The sequence below is a fragment of the Pholcus phalangioides genome, unplaced genomic scaffold (genome assembly GCF_987345545.1).
Source record: "Pholcus phalangioides strain wild (caught in Gottingen) unplaced genomic scaffold, Ppha-v1.0 ptg000015l_1, whole genome shotgun sequence".
NCBI classification, from domain to species: Eukaryota; Metazoa; Arthropoda; class Arachnida; order Araneae; family Pholcidae; genus Pholcus; species Pholcus phalangioides.
In genome coordinates, this window is record NW_028301608.1 from 72,412,889 (window position 1) to 72,436,549 (window position 23,661).

The following is a 23,661-nucleotide window of genomic DNA, read 5'->3' on the forward strand; positions in this document are numbered from 1 at the left end:
CGAGGGGAAAAATCCAAGAACTTATTACTCAAACTGCGCATCACCAACCTTTGTCGGGGGGCACCACGGAGCATCCCGAAAGTTTTTTTGAGAGATTCTTTATTAAACTTGTCTGGGGAGCCGCGTACAAGCATTGATTAAAGTAACGAGGCATCGCGGATGGAAAAAGTTTGAGAACCCCTGCGCTAGTCTGTACCATTCATCACTCTACATACTGTATTTCCATTCTTCCCTGATTTGTTATAAAACACATCGCATGAATTTATTTCACTAGAAATAAATATACATATACTATGCACAATGCTTTTTTTTTTAAGTTCAACTTCGAGCAGAACTTCCCTTTACATAGGGGTCTGGGAGGTTTACGATAGTCTTAGGTCAGGTTTTTTACTCCCAGACCACGTAGTCGGGAATGCGGGTTAGTTAATGATAATCACAACAGTACTGACGGGGAATTACCTACCTCTGACTTGGATGGCTTCTCGATTGACAACAAACCACCGGGCAAATTAAAATGTGTGTTAATAAATGCCAGGAGCTTGGGTAACAAGAAAGATTTTTTAGAAACTATGATAGTTGTGGAGGACTTGGATCTTATAGCCATTACAGAATCTTGGGCAAACGATGGGGATGAATCTTTCTTACACATCTCCGGATACGATACTTTTTTGAGAAATAGATCTGATAGGAAAGGGGGTGGAGTGTTGATATACGTGAAATCATGTTTGAAGGCTAGAGAGTGTAACGTGCAGAGAAGTGATATTGAAACCATATGGGTTGAACTTGAGAACAAAAGACTTCATAAGCTTATTGTTGGGGTTTGTTACAATCCACCGAATAGGGATCAAAACTACATCGCCAAAATGCATGATGAAATTTCCTACATGTGTAAGCAAAAGAGGGTTCTCATACTAGGGGATTTCAATTACCCGGGTATTGATTGGGAGAACCTTTCATCTGGAAATCAGTATGAAAGAGACTTTCTTAAGTTGGTGCTCGAAAATTTTTTGTATCAGCATGTATCAGAAGCCACTAGGGGTACTGCTATTTTGGATTTAGTTCTTACTAGTTCTGAGGATCTAGTTGAACATGTTTCGGTGGGGGAAGAGTTTTCTTCCAGTGATCATCCTATCGTCAGATTTCACTGTAACTTTTCCTCGGGTAAGGTTGATAACAAAAGACTGGTTCCTTGTTTTTGGAGAACTAACTTTGATGTTTTGCGAAGAAGGTTAGCGGAAGTTTTCATAGACCGGTTGGAATCAGTAGGGGTGGTAAGTCAATGGGAAGAATTTAGTACGAAGCTGTCCTCTGTTTTGCACGACGTCATACCCTTTGTTCGAAAAAAGCGTGTTTGTACATCACACCCTCTATGGTTCACGGATAGCGTGCGGAACCTTTATCTTGAAAAGAAAAGAGCATTCAGAGAGTATAAAAGTGGACGAGGTGACCTATCATTGTTTACTGATAAAAGAAGACTGTCGAAGAAAGCGATAAGGGATAGTAAAAAGCAAGTTGAATCTAGGTTGGCAGATAACATTGGCTCTGACCCAAAATCATTTTTTCGATACGTCAATAATGGATGTAAGGGGACAGTTGGCCCCCTCTCGATAGGAGGCTCAAAAGTAGAGAGCAATGTAGGCATGTGTAGTGCTTTCAATGACTTTTTCGCGTCGGTTTTTAATGGAGATAATGATATTCGATATACGGGTGTTGCATGGGGTAATAAAACGCTCAACGATATTCAAGTGGAAGACGTGGAGGTCCTAAATCTTCTAAGAAATGTATGTGCAAGCAAAGCACCAGGACCAGATGATATCTATCCCAGGGTTCTCAGGGAAGGTGCTAATGAATTGTTGGGGCCAGTCGCACAGATATACAGGAGTAGTGTTGCTGACGGTATCGTCCCGAGAGATTGGAAACTGGCTAACGTTGTTCCGATATTTAAGAAGGGTAGTAGAGAAGTGGTGTCTAATTATCGTCCAGTGAGTTTGACGAGCTCCCTCTCGAAAATTTTGGAAATTATCATCAAAAGGCAGTTTGTGAAGTGGATAGACAAGAATAATGTATTGTCGGATAATCAGCATGGGTTTAGGAAGGGGAAGTCATGTGTAACTAACCTCCTTTGCTTCTATGATTACGTGACTAAGGATTTGGGTAAGAGCAAAAATGTCGACGTTGTTTACCTTGATTTCCAGAAGGCATTCGATCGGGTCCAACATGGCAAACTCTTGAAGCGTTTACACGAGATTGGAATAGGGGGCAACTTGCTGAATTGGATAGAATCGTGGTTAAGAGATAGGTCGCAACGAGTTATGGTGAACGGGGAATTCTCTGGTTGGACAGATGTCACAAGTGGAGTTCCTCAGGGAAGTGTCCTTGGCCCCATACTTTTTTCACTTTTTATCGACAAACTCGATCAGGGTATCGATGGAATTACTAGCAAATTCGCAGATGATGTGAAGCTAATGGGGGTAATCGGAAATGAAAGCGATAGGGAGTTGCTCCAGACCAACTTAAACAAGATTGCAGCATGGGCAAATGAATGGAGCATGACGTTTAGCGTAATAAGTGCATGGTCGCTCATTTTGGTTCGAACAACCCACGGTTCTCTTACGAGTTGAATGGTGTCACTATTCCGGATGCAACTAGAGTCACCGATTTGGGAATTCTCATTGACGAGCGACTTAAGTTTTCTGAACATTGTTCAGCGGTTGTCAAAAAAGCGAATAGAATGCTTGGTCTCATTTTCAAAAAGGTCTCTTCGCGTTCTCCTAAAGTCATTCTTCCGCTTTTTCGAGGCTTAGTTCGTCCTGGAATGGAGTATGCTGTAAGGTTTTGGAGATCATACCTACAGAGGGACATAGACTTGGTTGAAGGGGTGCAGAGAAGAGCTACGCGTGTCCTTATTGGCACACAGGGCTTGAGTTATGAAGAAAGACTTCATTTTTTGAATATGTTTACATTGGATGAACGCAGGTGTCGAGGAGATATGATCGAAGTGTTCAAAATTTTCAATGGGATGGATAGGATGGACCATGAACTTTTAGTACACCGCCAATCGACTGCTTTTACAAGGGGACACCAGTATCGATTGGTGAGGGACAATGCAAGGTTATGGTGTCGCAGGGAATTTTTCTCCAATAGGGTTGTTAATAAATGGAATAGCTTACCCCCGGAGGTAGTAAATTGTAACACAATTGACACGTTTAAAAAGAAATACGATAAACATGTTGGGGTAAATCGAGAAGCTATCCATTCTTAGAATAAGACAACCATAAGTATTCTTTATGGGCATTGTATAATATTTTATCATGTGTATATATTGTTTGTAATTTGTGTTAATTGCATTTTTAATTGGGTTGCTGTATTTTTGAAACATATGACAACCATATTTTTATGGGCATCTTTTTATCAGCCACCTCGTTGGGCATTTTGCCTGTTGTGGCGTTGTATTTGTATTTGTATTTATCTCCAAAGGAAGCCGGTAGATAATAAAACATAAAAAACATATTTCCGATTCATACACCTGCCACTTTCACTTCGAGTCGGAAGATGAGCTGTGGCATTACAAACACGCCTCAGAGATACTTAAATAGATTACGGACACATACTACAATTTCTGGCGCACACTAATTCGTTTGAAGCAGTTCCTAACGTTTTTGGATTCAGGCCACCCTCTGCTTGTGCGTCTGACAACCACTGCGATCGTGTGGGCATCATGATGGATTGATTCATCCCGGTTTGAGCCCCACTAGTGGTACAGTGGCGGTTGACTGAAGTGAGTCTTTTTTTTTTTTTTTCAATTTCTAGGTACGAATGCTCACCGATCTTTCGTTTGGAATGCTTTCCGAAAGAAACTCCTGGAGAGCAGGAAGGCTTTCACCGTGGTATTTGCATAACACAAAACTTCAGACATCTGTTAGTTATACTTCTAATACGGAAGACGGCAAAACCTCTCGAACTGAAACCATACATAACCATGACATCATATATACGTTATGGTCACGCATAATATAAGAAAGAACTTTTTGGCATGCATTAATTTGTTAGAAATTCCATAAGAGAAATGTCTTGGAAGTACATGCACGATTGAGTAGAAGTAGTGTACATGTGATAAGAGTGTAACATGATAAAAGCGATTAAATGGAAGCATGAAGATTTCTCTGTACTTTCATATCTTAGAATAATTTTACAGAGAGAGGAAATATAATTTTTTTCCTTTTTTTTTTATTCTCCTTATCATTTTTTATATTTTAATTTAAATTTTTTTCAAACTACCTTTTAGGGTAACTTTCCAGTTGTTTATGGTGTTTGCATTTGTATAAGTACAAAAAACAAAATGGTATTTACATTTTTTAAAATTAATTAAAAAATTAAAATGCATTAATCAATTGAAAGGTAATTAATTTAATTTGAAAAATAACATCAACTGAAAACAAAATAAATTTGATTTTTTTAAATTGGGAAATTTAAAGTTCTTTCCACTAATGCATAATTTTAAGTTTGCGCCTTAAGCACGAACAAAAAAAATGGCGCCTTTCACAATTTTTCTCCCCCACGGACCATAACCTGGCTACGCCACTGATAGGAGGCTTGGCTCCTAGACAGTATCTCTGTCTATGAGGCCTTGATATTGTTGTGGCAACAAAGGGACTCTGAAAATACATCTTTTCCCTTTGAAGAAACTAATGAGGAACGTATGTTGGAAATTAAATCTGATTTTTTTAAACAGCTTTGCAAACCATATTCACAATTGTGACCCTCACCCCTGCAATTCTGTTTTTGAAACTAAGAAAAAAGTTTGAGGTGCAAAATATGTATTGCTTTATTCCTTGTTATTCCTTTATTGCTTTATTATTTATGTAACGATTGGTATCGTTGTTCCAAAGATATGCTTCACAGCATTGTTTTGCACCTTGGTAAGGTACTAGGTGTAAGAGCGATGATACGTCTCACCAAATAGATTTATTAAATAAATAGTGTGCCAGTTTATTAAAACATGCAATTTTTCCACTATGTTATACATTATTTGGAAATACTAATCATAGTGAGAACTTAATCTAGATGCCTGTAACTGTAAGGTAAGCTTATATATTAATTACGATTTGAGGCACAGTGGTAAATATTTGGGAAACATATTGGATACAAAACATATTGGGAAACATTTGGAGTGGCACCGCGAAACAAGAAAAAAAAGGTTCTAGAACCAAAAGTTCTTAGGAAATGGAAAGGTAACATCTGAAAGAGAGAAATGCAAGATTTTCCAGGTGCAGATTGAGTGGTCTTTTGTTGCCATTAAAAGATGTAGGAAAAACAGTTGGAAGTTACGTGCCCCTGCATCACCCAACTTTCCTCAGAATAGCTACGGGCCTGCTCAAGTTGAAAGGGCCCAGTGCTTTAGCTGGTGTTTGCCTGCCCCCTTCTGTTTCTCAGTACTGGGTCTGAAAGGGATAATTCCAAATGAAGCTCATGAGTCTTATAAATATGAAAGAAATCATCCGTAATTTCACTTTAATTTAACCACTTTTATTATCATGCGTGCACTACATGAAAACTTTACCATAAAATTCAATTAAGATAAGTATGAAGAAGAACAGATATATCGTTTGTGAGTATCCTGCGTGTGACGTTTTCCTTTTTTAATGTTTTTAAATCTCATAATTAAATTAAACAAGTTGAGGTTTTATGTTTGTTTATTAGTTGAATAACAGTAATCCCATTCTTTCCAAGCAAATTTCAAGCTTTTCCGACTTTTTCGTCCCTTAATATCCAACCAAGAGGTGGGGGCGATGGGGACGATCACTACACCTAGAGTCTGATAATATGGTAGAATGAATCCGTCCCATATTTTACGTGACAGTAATGACTAGCAAAAATTGCTTCCTCTGACACATCACTCTGGATTTGCGTCTGGGGGGGGGGGGGGGCTGACTATTGTTTTTGCACCGGACACCACTAGGTCTAAGACTGGCCCTGATCAGGGAGACAAACATTACCGATGGGGAAAAAACAGGCCGGAGTGAGATGACGTAACAGCATCGAAAAATCGCGGGCGAAGGTTTCTTGCTCTAGAATGTGGTGGCAGAGCGCGTTATTGTACACACTAAGAAAATGAAACGGCTAATCAATCGCGACACGGTATGAATGATATGAGGGACCGGTGGTTGAGAAACACTGCCCTAAGGCCGGGATTACATTATAAGTTTTTAAAAAGAGCTTTTATAAATTTCAAAAATTCAACCAATAAGATTATCGGTTCCATTTGCACAAATGTAATCTATGAGTTTTATTGATTGTATTTTTCAAGTTTCATAAAAAGGGATTTTATCAAACTTTTATAGTGTAATCCTTTCTAAGGCAGATAGGTATAAAAGTATTTCAAAGAGTTTCCAAAAAAAAGAAAATAAGCGCTATTTGAAGCAGAAAAATACGAAAATACACTATAGGAGCAAGATGTCAGTTTTGGCGCAGAGTTCCCACCACTGCATCATTTTCTGGCAGGAATGATAGTTACAACTTAGCTAATTTCTTTATTACAATTTCATTGTCAATTTTTTTGACAGCGCAACAATCTTCTCCCTTTCCAGCATATCAGAAGCGGGTGTGGCCACTGTAGCCCGACCAATCAGGTGCTGTTCTCTTAGCTGAGCCGGTCGTCGAAAGAGCTGTTCCCACCCGCTACAGGGTGGCCCTACAAGTCCAACACGAGCTGAGGGCCCAGTGAAAATACAAGTCCAGCCTCTACTGACTTCCACTCACCTGCTCGATCTACGGACTTGCGCAAAAACTTTTTCCGAAGCCCCTAGCCGAAAGCAGCTAAAAGATGCCGAACCCTCGCCGATACCATCAGCGATCAGCCGTGCTGAACTCAGGGACGTCGGAAGTGTTTTGAAACTATGGGTGCTCATCTTTAGTTTTATATTGGAAAGTTTAATTTCCGAATCAATTCTGGGGGTGCATGCCACAAATTATCGTGGGTGCTGAAGCACCCACAGCACCACTGGCTGAATTATCCGGCCCAACTTCTGATGACTCGGCTGACTGCTCGAATTCACCTTATTACATCTTCGAGTACACGAAGTTATGCTTCGAGGACATTTTAAAAATGAAAACAAAAAAAGGGAGGCAAGCTGTCTACGACAAGTTTCTCGCCAAAACAGGAAACATTCTAAAAAAAGACTGGGCCTCCAGCTGAATTTCTCTGAAATTCACTACTTAATCGGAAATTTCTCAATCTTTTTTCTTTTTCTTTTACCCATCTTTCTAACTGTCAAAAAAAAAAATTGTATTTCTTAATCGTATCTTTTCATTCTTATATATATAAAATCGTTGAAAAATATCTATTTTTTCCTGACTTTCAAAATAATCGTACTAATACTGTCTCCATGACCCCCACAAGGGGTGGGCTGGCAAGGCTCCAGTCCTGGGGCCCGGGATGATTTTCATAATTTTTTGGTTTTTCACGCTATAAATTTATCATAGGGGGGGGAGGGCCCTGCTTCAGGAAGTGGGGGCCATGACTGTCTCTATTTTTCAATGTCTTGCCACTAACTTTTATTTTTGTGTATGAAATATGTATTTTCCAGGTTCCAGTCAATGAGGAATCGAATCCGCGTCTCAGCCAATAGGAGATGACCAGGACAACATCTAGCGTTGCCCGACCTGGCTTCTTCACAGCAAAGCTACTAATAATAATACAAATCACGTAAGGCAGTGGCGGCATTTTACTATCGTTAAATTTAAATTAATCGCCAGGACCATTTTAATTGACCAAACTGATAACCACAAAAAGAGGATTATTCCCAAACTTTCCCAATTCATACAGGCACTTGCACAACTTCACCTACATTACTCAATTGTCTTTCCCTTCATCAGGGGTCCCCAAAAGGCCCCAGCCTGTTTGTTGACTAATGGCCTACTTTAAGGGCCAGTCACCATCGAAAAATTCTGAGTCTGGTCTGGTCAGGGTGGCCTTGAAATCCCTATAAAGAAATCTCCCCCCCCCCCACTGCCCCTCCCTGGATCCGCCACTGTGTCAGCGCAAGATGTAATCTAGTTCCAATTGCATTTCACCGTCATTATTATACGTTGTAAATTTAACCACAGCTGAAATTTTAAATCTTGCAGTCACGGTTTTGTTTATTGTCTCAAATATCTTCAAAACACGGTAATTCCGCATCACTTCTTCCCTCTCTTTAGATGCATTTCTGGGGCTGTACCCCCACCTTTTGGCCATTTTCGGCCCCCATCTATCTTTTTTGTGTAAATATATCTTCCCTGGAGTTGGCTATTAGCCATGGGAAAGAATACATAGTTGAGGTTAAATCCTGATCCATCCCAATCCTTTCTTAACTCATCGCCCGTGCAATGAAATAACAACTGAAAAATATATATACAGACATGCCAACATTGGCATGTTTATATATTCTCTGCAACCCCTAAGGATAACATAATCATAGTACAATTAAAAAAATAATAATAAATAAAATAAAATATCAGTCAAAACATTAAAAAAAAAAATTTAATTGAAAGTTCATTAAATACAGCATTGACACAAGAACCTAGAAGGCTCAGGCCACATGAGCCCCTCCCCCCCTCCTCGAAGCAACTTTCCAAGGTCGTTGAGTCCCTTAATAACTCATGAATATCGAACGTAATCCCAACCCTTGTCGGCCGTATATAAGGACGTCTAGAAACCCTAGACCTCCCTGTTTTCCCCATATCAGAGCTCCCACGACACCTACGATGAAACATTCTTTCTGACACAAGTTCTGCAAGATCAACCATGCACTATGCAAGTCGAGCCGGGTCCAGACCCCCTGTGCTGAACCACACAAAAACCTGTTTTTAGCTCACGGCATGGAGCGGTAAACAGGTTTTTGAGCATTTGGGCATTGAGTAAAGCTTTAGACACTGCTTTACAGATTACCTTCTGCACACAGACAAAACAGACCAACTCTTAGTTTGTTTTCTCTCACATGCGTATACTAATTGAGCGTTATGGTAAAGATCAATCTGTAGCAGTTGGCAACTCTGTATACATATTTTAGCATTGAAATAACTCCCTTGCAATCGGTTTTTCTTTCGTCCTTTTTTTTCTTGTGTTGTCATGAATTACGTCCTTGTTTAATTTTTTGTTTTTGTGCAAACCTAGTATGCTAATATGTCAATCGTCGTTCAACAGCGTCAAGCAATGACCTGAATGAATATTTGTTCTTTTTGATTTCGTATTTGTTCTAATGTCTGTCTCTCAAGCAAAGTTTGAGATTAATTTCAATTTTAAAATGTTATAATTTATTTGACAAATTTTCTGTGTCACATTGCAATCCTGATTGATGTTCAATAATGATGTAATTTTGTTTTAATTGCCATTTATTCTAATTTCAAAAGCTCTTATCTTTTAATTCAATGATTTTTAGTGCCTCATAAGGAGTTTTTCATTAGTATAAGTGGTGAACGTAAATTGTTTTTATTGAATTAAAATTAAATAATCGTAATCTCTCAATCATTTACAACTAATCTGTTTTTTTTTAGGCAACCATACACACACCTCATACACATTCCTCTACGGAATTTCTAATGAATCAGTACATTTGGGAATGTACAGGTATGTGTTGTGAACCTAATGTAAAGTTTGTTTCTGTTCTAATGCATGTTATGCGTAGTGCTATAATCTGCCATAAGTTTTGCCAACTGTGAGTGAAGTGTGATTGGATAAGTACTGTTGTAGGCTTGTTGTTTTCTGTGGCGAGATTTTTAACAGGCTCAAAACAAATCGGCTCACATTCGCGCCTCAAAATAGGGAAACACAGAAACTTTAATCGAGGATGATGTCACTATCTGCTATCCATATGAAGGTTTTTAACAGCTGGTTGATGCGACGATATAATTAGAAAGGACAGAAAATTCAACTGCCTCTGCGGGGAATCGACCCCACGCCCTTCACTTTCCAGGTGAATGCCCTAGACCACTAGACTACAGAGAAGGGTTGGCATGTTTTTGACACATGGCAGTTTTTGACGGTTTAAACTGTCACATCGAAAACTGTCAAAAACCTCAAATATTGCTTTTCGATGTAAAAATTCACATTGGAAATGCACACGTTAATTGCATGTAATGTTTAAAGTGACTATGTTATACTAAGAATAAATATTTAATATGAGTCTAAAATAATTGTCTACTTTCTACAAAATTATTTTGCACAATATATATATTTTTTTTTTCTTATAAAATATACAATTTGAATAAAGCATAGCATAAACACTGAAGGGAAAACTATGGAATGATTTGACATTCTCCGATTCAAAATGATTCTTGACCTTCCAAAATTTCTTTAACTGCTTATATATGTGTGCATTGATATAAACCATCTGCTGTACTCGTTTTACAGCAGATAAGAGTTTAAAAAAAAGATTACATTATATATGTATGGCGATTTCTGTTATTAAATTATCTAGATAAACACTGATACTTAAAACTTATTGTGCATAACATTGAAATATATCTAGCGATCAAAATACTAAATTGTAGGACTAAAATGTCATTTAATTTGGCAATGCTAGCTTGCATATGTCAAACTTGGTTTATTCTCACTTTTGCACTATGATATGGTACATTTACTAGCATTTATAATGCAATGGTTTTCCAATTGAAGCTGTATTCAAACGTGCAAAACAAATGCTTTGGGTATCAAGTCTTGTCAGCTCTGCTTTGGTTGAAAATACTCTTTAAAGCTCTGCGAGTTTATACACCCTGATCTAAGAAATTTTTAGGTGAAAATAAATGAGTTTAATTAGTGCTTTAACAGATGCTGTATGAGAATTTTTATATGGAATAAAATTTTGGGCAGATCACAAAATTTAAAATATTGAAATTGGTATTTTCCTCAGTAATTATAATTCTGAATATAAAACCCTTTAATCTAAATAAAAGTAAGTGTTTTGTTATTTAACATATCTATCAAGTTAACAGAAACTATTTGACATCATTGACAGTAAGATATTGGTAGTTTTAATACCGAGTTTTTCATCATGTTGTACACCTATTGTGTTCAAAACATTATCAAAAGGCATTCATTAAGGTTTTTGACTGTTTAAACCAGTTTTTGATGCTTGTCATGTCAAAAACCCAACTCTGCTACAGAGGCAAAGAAAAATCTTCACATAAAGCTCATTTTTGTTCTTTTTATACTGACAGCAATAATTAAAAACCTGCAGTATAAATCTATAATCCAGAAGTAGTGAACTTCATTGCTGGCCTAAATAAAGTGAACAAAGTTCTGAACTTTGCATTTGTGGAGTGCATGAATAATCTTGTATAATACTGTTCAAAACTCTTATTCCTCCTCTTTATATAGACAGCATTTCGATAGCTTAGTAAAATAAGAAATCATATGCAATACATATGTATATTTCTTACACAAGACTGTGCTTCATACATTAGTTGGGAAAGGAATAAAAAAAAGGGTTTTTTTAGAAACCCTAGTTGGAACCCATCCCAGTTGCAAATCAATTACTACTGGTATAATGGTAAGATTAATAAGAAATAATTACTAGGTGCAGTCAACATCAGAGGCTCTACTGATGCAGCTGTAGAAGACGAATCTTCAACTGGAAAATATAACAATGTTTATATAAAATGATTTCATACACATTTTACACATACATGAAAAACATTTAAATCCACACATCATAACTATCAAATTTATTCTTCTAACAGATATGGTATATATTCTGAAATAAGTGCATTTAAACTGATGCTGTATTCTGTAAAAAAAGCTATTAAAAAAAATCTTACAAATACACATGAAATGAAACATTTGATGATATGAACAAATGATAAATTTTGAATATAAATTCTTTTAATTAGATTTCAATTTTGTAAAATAAAAGAAAACTAACTGTATGAAAGTTAAACATGGTACAGTAAACTTTGAAAATGAAAAAAAAAGAGAGATCACTTACTTGCTGAACCTATCATGATTGATGAAGGGTTTGGAACGAGTTGTTGGCAGTTTAAAGATTGAATCACTTCTTGTGCTTTCATTGCATTCAACTGTACCTGTGATAAAAAAAAAAAAGACATTATTCTCAGCTCAGTACTGAAATGAATTTAAAACATGCATAGAAAGTCCTTACAAAGCGTGTTTATCCTAAACAGTAACTTCTATTCATAAAAATGCTTCAAATCGGATGAGTAGTCTTATTGTTACAAAAAATTTATGCAAATACTTATCATTTATCATGAATTATACCATTTTTTACACTTGTAAATAATTCATAAATGGCCTTTATTCTATGAAAAAACTGAATAATTAATGTCCAAAATAAAAAATTTTCTGTAAATAGCTCCAAGTTGCGAGATCAACTTGATGAATTTGGTGACAATGTAGATGTTTCCATGACATCATGATGTAAGAGGAAGGATTTGGGAGATTTAGGGTTCTAGTCTGATACCAATGGCTGACATAAATATGGCTTAATTTTTCGTATTCGAAATGAAATTGTCTAGAAAATGAACACTATGAAACTTTGGTATTGCTTGAAGTAACATTTTTGAAAAATTTGCACTGCCTTAGAAGTTTAAAATCCTACGGGACACAAAATTTTGAACAGATTTATGGAGTTTTCTTGTGATGACAACCAGATGAAATAAATATGGTATAGTTTTTCTCATTCGAAATGAAATTCTCTACAAAATTCACATTATGACTTATATAGCTTGAAATAAGTTTTTTGAAAAATTCTCAGTAGGAGCCTCAGGAGTTTAAAAGCCTATGAAACGTAGAATTTTGCACAGATTTATTGAGTTTTCTCATGGATAACCACAAGATGACATATAGTTACCATCTTTGAAAAATTCACAGTAATGTTGTTGTAATATTCACACCTGATAGTTTGAAATCTTATGAAAAATAAAATACAGAAAACAGAGTTAGAATTAATGGAGTTTTCTCCTGATAGGAACGAATGTCATAAATATGTTTAGGTTTTTTTCATTCGCAATGCAATGCTCAACAAAATGCATGTTATAATCCCCAAAGCAGAATGTACCAAAATCTGCGACGTACGTCGCAGAACAATTACCGCTATTGCAGAACAATTTGGAAGAATTTTGAGAAAAAGTGCAAAAAACACTATTACCTGAATAGGGATTTTTACTGCAGAACATTTCCAGTTAGCTGAGGGCTCATCGCAGAACAGTGCTAAATATTCTGCTTTGGGGGTTATAATGCATGTTATCCCAGGTTAGCTTTCTACTTCTTCTATCTCTGTGTTGTTGAGCAAGATTGTCCTCTTTAGTCTTGCAGATTCATTTTCAAGCCCACCTGAATACTTGCATTCGCCAATTCTTGTAGCATTTCTTCTAGTTAGTCTGGATTACTGCTGATAACAACAATGTCGTCTGCAAAACTCAAATGGTTTAGAAATTTTCCAAGTCTTAGTTTCGGAGAAAAACTACACTTTTTGTTCTCTTTCACTTGAATGTGTTCGTTACCACTGTTCAATTCAAGAATCTCACAAAGTTATTTTCTTTTCGTTATGAGATTATTTTATTTTTGTCTCTTGATATTTCAATTATGAGTCAATTATTATAATGCATAATTTTAAGTTTGCCCCTAAAGCACGAACAAAAAAATGATGTCTTTCAGAATTTTGTTCCCCCACTGACTCCAAAACCTGACTATGCCAATGATGGTAACAATTATGTCACAGTTAATGAAGAACTAGCTATAGAATTTGGACATTTGCGGTCACCATCCTCCCTAAAAACACACATAGAGTATGTATTTGTATATGGTGAAATAAATTAAATAAGAATTTTTTTTTTAAATTTATCCAGCACCACAATAATTTTATTTCCACAATGCCGCTAAAGCAGAATTTACTGCAAATCTACGGCTGATTTTCTTCTATAATTTGAGAGGTTAATTTCAAAATTAATATATAATTATTTCTTTCATAATAATTGACAGGTTGGTTGTCAAACAACTCAGTGAAAGGACCTAGTTGAGATAGTGCCCTCATCGCACATATATGTGGCTACCTTTCTTTCACGAGTAGAAGTGGCAACTCTAGACAAAAAGATTTTGACTAGAAGTAAGCCAGTTTTGGGAACTTAAAAATATTCTTTGGTACATCCGGCAGAGCTGCTAATGTTTCAAATCAGAAGTGAGAAAATAATGATGGATGAATATATACGAGTTATATTATTTCCCCTAATTTTGTTGGTTCCTTTTATATAAAAGCAGTCCATACTACGTCTGTGATCTCTCTTATTTTGTGACTTTTTCCTGTGACCCCATTTTGTTGCTTTTATGGGACTGTGCCACTTTTCCATGATTGTAGACATCCCGAATTTACTGTTGACTGGGTTTTGCGTTCCAACTCCTGATGGTGAAAAATACGACAGATTTCGTTATTGCTGTTTTCCAGTGTGATAATACGTTCTTTCGCAAACTTTTCATTCCATTAAAAGATACACAAATTTTTTGTTAAGTAAGCAAAAATTGTAGCAATTTCAAAAATAATTAACGTAAGGAATGTATAAATCCAAGGAGTCAACTTTTTTTTGTGAAAAAAATAGCTGGAAACAAAGATTGAAGAGTATTTTAGTTGTGTTGCAATTCGCATAGTTTGACAAAAATTTTTATGTCATCAGAATCCTAGGCACTGAATCCTCAAGTTAATTCCATTTATGGGCAGTGCCATCTTAAGGCATGGGCGCGGCCCGGGAGCCTCAGGAGAAAAAGGGGCCTCACAAAAATGGGATCTGGTTGAGATTTTCGAACATTTGCCTGGTAGGGCCTCAGAAATATCATTTGGCACGGGGGCCCATGAAGCTCTTAAGATGGCCCTGTTTATGGCTTCAAGAAATAACACTGCAGGGAGGCCAAATAATGTCATGTCGAAATCTACTTTATTGTGATGCAACCTCAAAGTTTCTCAAGGGAAAATTTTGTTTTTGTCACAAGATGGCAGAGAATTGTAGAATTTTGACATAGAAGATGTTGGAAATTGTAGCAGTTTGTTGAAATACGTGCAGATTTTCCACCTATGATATGTAGTTCGTAATACTGTACATGATTTAATAAAACTTTTTTCTGGTATTCATTTCTATACAAATACGCCACAACAAATACAAATACGTCCAACTAGGTAGCTGAGAAAAAGATGCCCACACAAATACTCCACTACAGAATTGTTTATTACAGTGCTATTATCAAAATTAAAATTCAAAGCTCAACATAAGTTTAAATAAACAAATACAGACACAGAAACATGTAATTAAAAAAGTAAAATGCTTAGTAAAATGAGATGCTGTATATTGAGATTCAAAGAGGAAGGAGAAATGGTTCTATGTTTGTTTTTCCATTTTTTACGACTTCTGGCAGTGTGACGGATAATTTGTGAAGGAAAAAAAAAAAATAGATAACTGACTTCAAATAAAAAGAAAATATACACAATGTTTTAATTATCACCATGAAGTTATAGTCTAAAACAGTGTTTCTCAACCGCGATGTGACATCAATTGTACCGGGCCGCGAGAATATATGTATTACCCTTTCATTTTTCAAGCATTTCCACAAATAACTAATTGGTTTATTTAACTATTATGGTACATATTACTTTAACTTTTCAGTTTAAAAATCATTTACAAGGGGAAAGATGAAAAACCCTACCCTTGCAGCTGCATTTGTAAATTATAAGAATTTGGAGGATCCCTCTTCCCCTTATCGCACTGAAAATCCTTCGTTTTGGTGACAACTTGGATTCGGTGGGAGATGTTAGTACCATGCATCGTATTACATCTTCTAGGAAAGACAAGATAAAACCGATTATAATCCAGTTTAACTCTAAAAACAAACGTGATCTGTGTTATAGTGCAGCTCGCCAAACAAAGATGTGTGCATCTCAGATCAATGATCGTCTCGCAGCAAACCGTCTTTATTTCAATGAACACCTAGCACCGTACAATAAACAGGTATTTTATCATGCAAAAAAATTCAAAACAGATAACAATTACAAATTCTGTTGGACTCGCAATGGAAAAATATATTTAAGGGAATCAGAGAAACCTAGAGTATTTAAAATAACCCATATTGATGATCTTTATAACACTAGTCAATAAGTTTATATTTATGTATTTTTATCAGTAGTATGTTATGTGTATCAGTATCTCTTGAAATTGATGTCATGCTTAATTTTTAACAAATTTTGTATATACAAATAACAATCACCCCCCTTCTTAACCAAAGTTATCAAATCAAGATAATGTATATGTTGCTTTAACCGAATTTTGGTTTACATTTGAAATACTAATATAATTTTTATAACATATGCCATATTTTATAAAGTTTAATTTTCTCCCCCTCTTAAATAGTTTAAACACACAATAATATGTGGTTTTTGATCTCCTCGAGGTGCGAAATTGCATAGTGTAATTTACTTACATCATGAATCCTGAATTTTTTTGTTCAATCCTTGACACCCAGGAGGATTTTAACAAATACCTATCCTCACATGATTATAACAGCAGTTGTAATCAAATTCGTTGTATTAGGGTGGTGCATTTAAATATTAGAAGTATTAAAGCTAACCTTGACCAGCTTCTTGTTTTATTGAACGATTCACTTGATTTTATTGATATACTTGTTTTATCTGAAGTATGGGTATTTGAGGATGAGATCAATTTTTACACATTGCCAGAATTTAATTTATTCACGTGTTGCAGAAATGACAATAGATCGGGCGGTATTTTTGTATATACTAAAAAATCTTTCCATTTCACTCAATTGATTAATTTTACTATGCAATCTGGAGAAGAAATAATACTTCTTGATGATACTTTAAAATTCTCTATCATTAGCTTATATAGATCACATTTTTATCCTGTCAAGCAATTTATTGAAGAGCTTGAAATCATGATAAAAAATAACAAATGCAGAGATGTACTAATAACAGGCGACATAAATATTGATATTCTAAACAATGCCCCAGGTATGCATTGTGACTATCAGGACATGTTAACTTATCATGGTTTTACACCCTTAATCATGAATACAACTAGACCTCTCTCGCAAACCTACATTGAACATATCTTTATTCGAAACTCCAATAAAATTAATGAAATTTCATCATCTATTTACAATACAGAAATAACAGATAATTTCCCTATTATTTTCAAATTAAACTTCAATTATCATGCTTTAAAATCAGATGATAAGATGGAGAAATACATTAGAAAAACAGATTTTATAACACTAACATCTTACTTAGAAAACTATAATTTTGTTTTTAAGAGCCATGCCCCTGGACTCATCTTAATTAAATTAACTCATCAAAATAATAACCTTTGCTGATGACAGTCATACTTTATTCAGGAACGGAATATTTGGCACTCACTGACATTATTAACAATGACCTCATCAAAATTAGAAATTGGTTTCAATGCAATGATTTACAAATAAATGTAACAAAAAGTAAATTTATAAATTTTTCTCTTCAATCCATTCCTCAAATCAACCATAATAGAACTTTCCATGTCTGTTCACACTTCACCTTGTGCACGTGCCAATGTTTTGAACAAGTAACATACATAAAATACTTTGGCGTTCATATTGACCAAAATTTGAAATAGAATTCGCATATTAAATACCTTCAAACTCGGCTCCGTTTCATTTTATATAAGCTCTATCATCTGAAACCGTACATTAATAACCATTTCCTTATAACATTCTATTATTTAATGTATGGTCTCTCAGTTTGGGGAGGAGATTATCTAACTAATATTAAGCCTATTATTTCTCTCCAAAATCAGATGCATCACTAAGGATTATCTAACCCCTCTATTTGATCAATTTCATCGATTGAGAATTCTTCCAGTGTGTTACCTCTACTTTTATAAATCCTTATTAATAATAAAAAAAACACCAATACTCCTTACCTCTTAACGTATCCCGTACTTCTGCTCGTCTAAATGCCATCTACTCACTGCCATTAGTTCATAAAAATTTTCTTAAAAAGCACTTTTGCTTTCTGATTCCAAAATTCTATAATAATCTACCCACTGACACTACTGCATTTTACTTCCTTTAAAAAACGACTCAAACTTTACCTGCTCGAACATTGAGTCTCATTTCTGATTACATCCTCTAACATTATGCTATATTTATTATGTATATCATTAATATGTTATTCATATATATATATTTTTTCTTTTGTGTATTTCGGCTCAATATTAAGAACTCATGTTGATATTATTCATATGTAAATTTTAGCACCTCCACCGTTGCATGAGAATATCCTTTATTATTTATATTGCAATTTTCAACATTTATTTTTTGTTAATTATACTATTTTTATCTGTAACTACTATCTTTTTTATATTTTTTCCCCATCATACTTATATATCTGAAAATAATATCACTGTACTATATTTTTTAAACCTATTCATTGTAACAACCAGTACGGGACATTTGTCTCCTTGGTTGCCAATAATATCATATAACATGTATTCACACAAATTTTAAAATAAATTTGAAAAGTTGAAAAAAATTGAAATTGTCCATCTTTTTCCCTTTTTTCGGTCATTTTCTCCCATTTTTGGAGGGGACCAGACCCCCAAGTCCGCCCCCCTCCACTACGCTCTTGCGATTCCTACCCCCAAATATATAGAAATACAAAGCCACAACAGGCAAATTGCCCAACGAGGTGGCTGACTTAAGAACATCATGGATCCCCGAGCCATTTTTTTGGAGGCCCTACCTACTACTACTAGTACTACACCACACATACACTCCGCCCACACCCCCCCCGCGGAACCCCCAACAAATCGGTACATGCAGGAATGTGAGTGTACGTGTAGTGAAACCTGACGTGAAGTTTTGTTGTTTCTCTGTAATGCTTGTTATGTATGAGTAGTGCTGCCATCTGCCACCAGTTTTTCTAACTATGAGTGAAGTGTTATGATTGAATGATTTATCGTTGTAAAACTGTTGCTCCCTGTGGCGAGACTTTTTAACGGGGAGATCGGCTCGCATTCGCGTCTTGAAGTTGGGAACCACAGAAAATCAACTTCAGCCGACCACCACTGTGGGGTTTGAATCCGGATCCTCGCATCGCGAATCCGTCACTATAACCACTCGACCACCGCAGCGGCGATGAAATCTGGCAAATACTTTTCTTGTCCGAAACTATTGAGACACACTGGGCCCCTTAGGTAAGCGGTCATACAAGTATTACGTCAGCATCGATGGGGGAAGGGGGGGGGAGAGGGTCCCGATTTGCTGACTTTTGATGAGAAGGGGGGAGGGGGTTTAGTATGATGCTTACGACGCCAACCACCCTTTATGAAAATATTAAATATTTTTAATGGCATCTTACGCTGTCCGTCAAAAACGAAAAACCTTTGGATAGATTGTGGACGCCTGAACTAACATTCTCCCTAATGATAAATTCCTTACAGAGCCTCTTCAGCGATCTCTAAATGTTCCACGGATCCTTCAAGTGCTCAAGAAATGTGTCCGGGCTTCTTAAGTGCTCTAGAACTGTGCAAATGATCCGTAATTATGCCTCGGATCGCTTAAGTAATCTGGGAATGTTCCGCGGGTAACTTGAGTGATGTAGAACCGCACCGGGGGCCCACTTAATTGCTCTAAAACTGTGCCACGTTTCACTCAAGAGATCTCTAAATGTGCCACGGATCGTTTAAATGTTCTGGAACTGTGTCGCGAGTTACTTAAGTGATCTTTGAATGTGCCACAGGCTTACTTCAGTGATACAAAAATTTGAAACATGGACCACTTAAATGCTTTGGAATTGTGCCACGGGTTATTTAAGCGATATGTAAATGTGCCGCTTATTTCATTTCCACAAAATTGTGTTTGAGGAGGCAAGCCACATCAGATAACCTTCAGGCACACATTTCTTCCGGAAAGGGGGGGGGGAAGGAAACAAATAACCATATAACAAAACCCAAACAAAACCATAGCCAGGGTTTACCATATATGGCTTAAAGGGTGGGTCGCAATCAATTTCTGAAAGAGAAATTTTGAGTTCTTACTCTTCAAATAGCATTGAAATTAACAGAAATCGATTATAATAACACATATAAAGGTATTTTATTTCGAAATTTTAATTTTTTTTACATTGAAAAATATTTTTTTCTTCTGGGGAGGCACGAGCCCCCTTGGCCCTCCCTCCTGCGTACGTTTCTGATCCCAACAATATGCGTCAGGAGGGGGGGGGGGGTCAAAGTTTTGCTGATGGGCGGGAGTGCAGTCAAAAAGAGTGGACCCACCCAGGCACGGCTCAGGGGTCCAAGAGAAGAGGAGCCTCATAATAAAAAAAAATAATTACTATTCTCCAGTTATTTACAGAGATTTATTATAATACATGTTATTACATATATTCTTGATACTCTCTGGAAAGATTTCGGTAACTGAAGAATATTCTCTGCAAGCACTATTAATAACTTCAGAATAATTATTTTCTATATGAATATTCCCCAGAAATTTATGAAAGTATGAAAGTGGTCCTTCCAGAGAATGTTCTCAAAGATATTATACAGGGACGCCGGAAGTCAGAAATGATTGGTGTTGCTCAAAGTATGAGACACATTTCTCTGTACAGGCCATAATACTTACATATATTTTTGCATGACCATACGTCCCTTTTTTGAAGTAGATTCGTAAAAAAAAACCGGGACACTCTATTTGATTTTAGCAATGATTCGTTAGTCAACCTATTTTTGTAGTAGTGGTAAGATTTTTACTACAGTAAAATGTAACAAACCTATGCAGGAGGGGGTATAGGGGTCCCGTGTCTGCCCCAAGACCAGTGTCGTCTCAATGCCCACCTGACGATAGCCCGGAGCCCGGGGGCCCCAAGAGAATGCGGGTCTTACAAAAATGAGAACCAGTTAAAATTTTCGAGAATTTGCTGGGTGGGATCTCAGAAAAATCGCTTAGCCCTGGGGCACATGATGCTATGAAGACAGCCCTGCCCAAAACAATTAAAAATTTAAATTATTTTTTGAATAAATTAAAATATTAAAAGAAAATACCTTTTTATGTGTGATATATTTTTCAATTTCTGTTAATTTAAAATGTTTTTTGAAGGTAATGAATTCAAAATGTCTCTGGGACAGATGCCCTGAGTTCGCCCCTCACAATATTCACATGAAACTGAAATTCTATTATAAACCGATAAAGTGGTGGAAAATGAGTTTAATCGTCAATCAATGATGGTTTTAATCATCAATTCTTTAAAACCATGCTAATGCATATTCTGAAATCGAATAGTTCTGTGGCATGTATTTTATAGTTTTTAATCAATAATTATGGATTGGTTTGTTGATGATTTAGTTGAATTCATGTTTCAAGTTCTCCCCGATAATTTAAATTGACAACCATCACCACACAGTAACGTTGCGGTTCATTTGAGTATAGTGTTTCAGAATATTGGGGAAGCTTACATTGAAAACAGAAAGTGATGCAAATACATAATGCAGGGGTTCTCGAACTGCGAGCCGCGTCATCCTGCAAAGGTTTTCCGAAGAGACTGTTAAACTGCTCTGGGGAGCCGCGGATAAGCATTGATTAGGAGGAGGTGCCACTGGTGGAAAAAGTTTGAGAGACCCTGACCCACCCTTTAAGCCATATATTTGGTAAACCCTGGACCCCCGGAACAAACGTGGGCTGGAAGGTCCATATGGAAGGTCTGATATGGCTTGCCTGCTCAAACCCAATTTTGTGAAAATGAACTAAGCGGAACATTTACAGATTGCTTAAATAATCCGTGGCACAATTCCAAAGCATTTAAGTGGTCCATGTTTCAAATTTTTGTATCACTGAAGTAAGCCTGTGGCACATTCAAAGATCACTTAAGTAACTCGCGACACAGTTCCAGAACATTTAAACGATCCGTGGCACATTTAGAGATCTCTTGAGTGAAACGTGGCACAGTTTTAGAGCAATTAAGTGGGCCCCCGGTGCGGTTCTACATCACTCAAGTTACCCGCGGAACATTCCCAGATTACTTAAGCGATCCGAGGCATAATTACGGATCATTTGCACAGTTCTAGAGCACTTAAGAAGCCCGGACACATTTCTTGAGCACTTGAAGGATCCGTGGAACATTTAGAGATCGCTGAAGAGGCTCTGTAAGGAATTTATCATTAGGGAGAATGTTAGTTCAGGCGTCCACAATCTATCCAAAGGTTTTTCGTTTTTGACGGACCGAGTAAGATGCCATTAAAAATATTTAATATTTTCATAAAGGGTGGTTGGCGTCGTAAGCGTCATACTAAACCCCCTCCCCCCTTCTCATCAAAAGTCAGCAAATCGGGACCCCCCATCGATGCTAATACTTGTATGACCGCTTACCTAAGGGGCCCGGTGCGTCTCAAGAGTTTCGGACAGGAAAAATATTTGCCCGATTATATATTTGGGGGTAGGAATCGCAAAAGCTTGGTGGGGGGGAGGGGAATTGGGGATCTGGTCCCCTCCAAAAATGTGAGAAAATGACCGAAAAAAGGGGAAAAGATGGACAAATTTATTGTTCTATCACTTTGGTTTCCACCGAACGAAATCTTTGGCTTCGGCATCCATTATTTCAAAATATACAAATATGCTGTGAAATATCCATACAGAAAATGTTAAATACACAATTCAATAGATTAACACAAAAACCGGCAAAAATTCAGCACTAAAAGTAATTTTAAAATAATAAGAGAAAATAAAATCCTGAAACTGATAAAAATTTTGGACTTGATGAATCAAAAATAATTGAAATGATTTACGGGAGGGGGGGGGGAGGGAATTTCAGAATTGTTGAAAGAAAAAATTCCAGAATTGATTAAACTTCAGAATTAATTCAAGAAGTAATTTCAGAATTCATGAAAGCCTCCAATAGTTTACCGTGAGTGCGGGGCCCACAAAGCACAATGCGACTGCTCCTGTCGCACATTCCTAAGAGCGGCTCTCACTTTCACAGCGGAAATCACTTTTCCTCATTTCTCTTTGACCGCCTTAACAGTGAATATACAGTGAACTTATGTTGTTTAAATTCACTGGGCTATATGCTCTCACATCTCGTTAGCTGGGATTTTTGGCTGCCCGAAGCAGAGGCGGATTTAGGGGCAGGCGCACCAGGCGCACACCCTGGGCCATGTAAAACCCAAACGTTACACTTTTTTCTAATTTAAGGGGTCCAGTATTTACTTTTGGGTCCGGGGCCTCAACTGACTTTAATCTGCATCTGCCGCCATGCAAAACTTTTCACGGGCTCTTCTGTAACGAATTTACAGCTTGAAAAAAAACTCAAAAAATTTATGGTAATTGTCCCAGGTCCCAGAGCTGTTCCCATGTCGGCCCTACCCTTGTGGGGTGAAATGCTGAACTTGACCATACGGAAATCGGGCATCGACATCTGCACAATAATTTTACGGAATTTAAGACTTGAACTTGAAAGTTATTGGCAACATTTCCAGTTTAAACGACAGCGGATGGTTTTTCTACAGTTAATTACACAAAAGAAAGAAAGAAAGAAAAAAAATATCATTTAGATAAAAGCAAACTTACGTGGGGTAGAATCTAGTTCATCAACGTGCTACTATGAAATCCTTTGAAGTTTGAAAAAAAAACAAATCTTAAACATT

The 23,661-nt window shown here is 36.6% G+C and overlaps 1 protein-coding gene across 2 annotated transcripts in view; it reads right to left on the bottom strand.

The window, feature by feature from the left end:
* Positions 1-23,661, bottom strand: part of Grasp65 (Golgi reassembly-stacking protein 2) — a 525,443-nt gene that overhangs the window by 26,319 nt on the left and 475,463 nt on the right. The window contains exons 7-8 of one of the 2 annotated variants that reach the window (XM_089244268.1): positions 11,964-12,060; positions 11,553-11,609 (exon numbers count right to left, since the gene is read on the bottom strand). In XM_089244268.1, coding sequence (XP_089100394.1) covers positions 11,553-11,609; positions 11,964-12,060 — 154 coding nt within the window. The remainder of the gene's footprint in view (positions 1-11,552; positions 11,610-11,963; positions 12,061-23,661) is intronic. The other variant, XM_089244269.1, reaches the window with a different exon arrangement.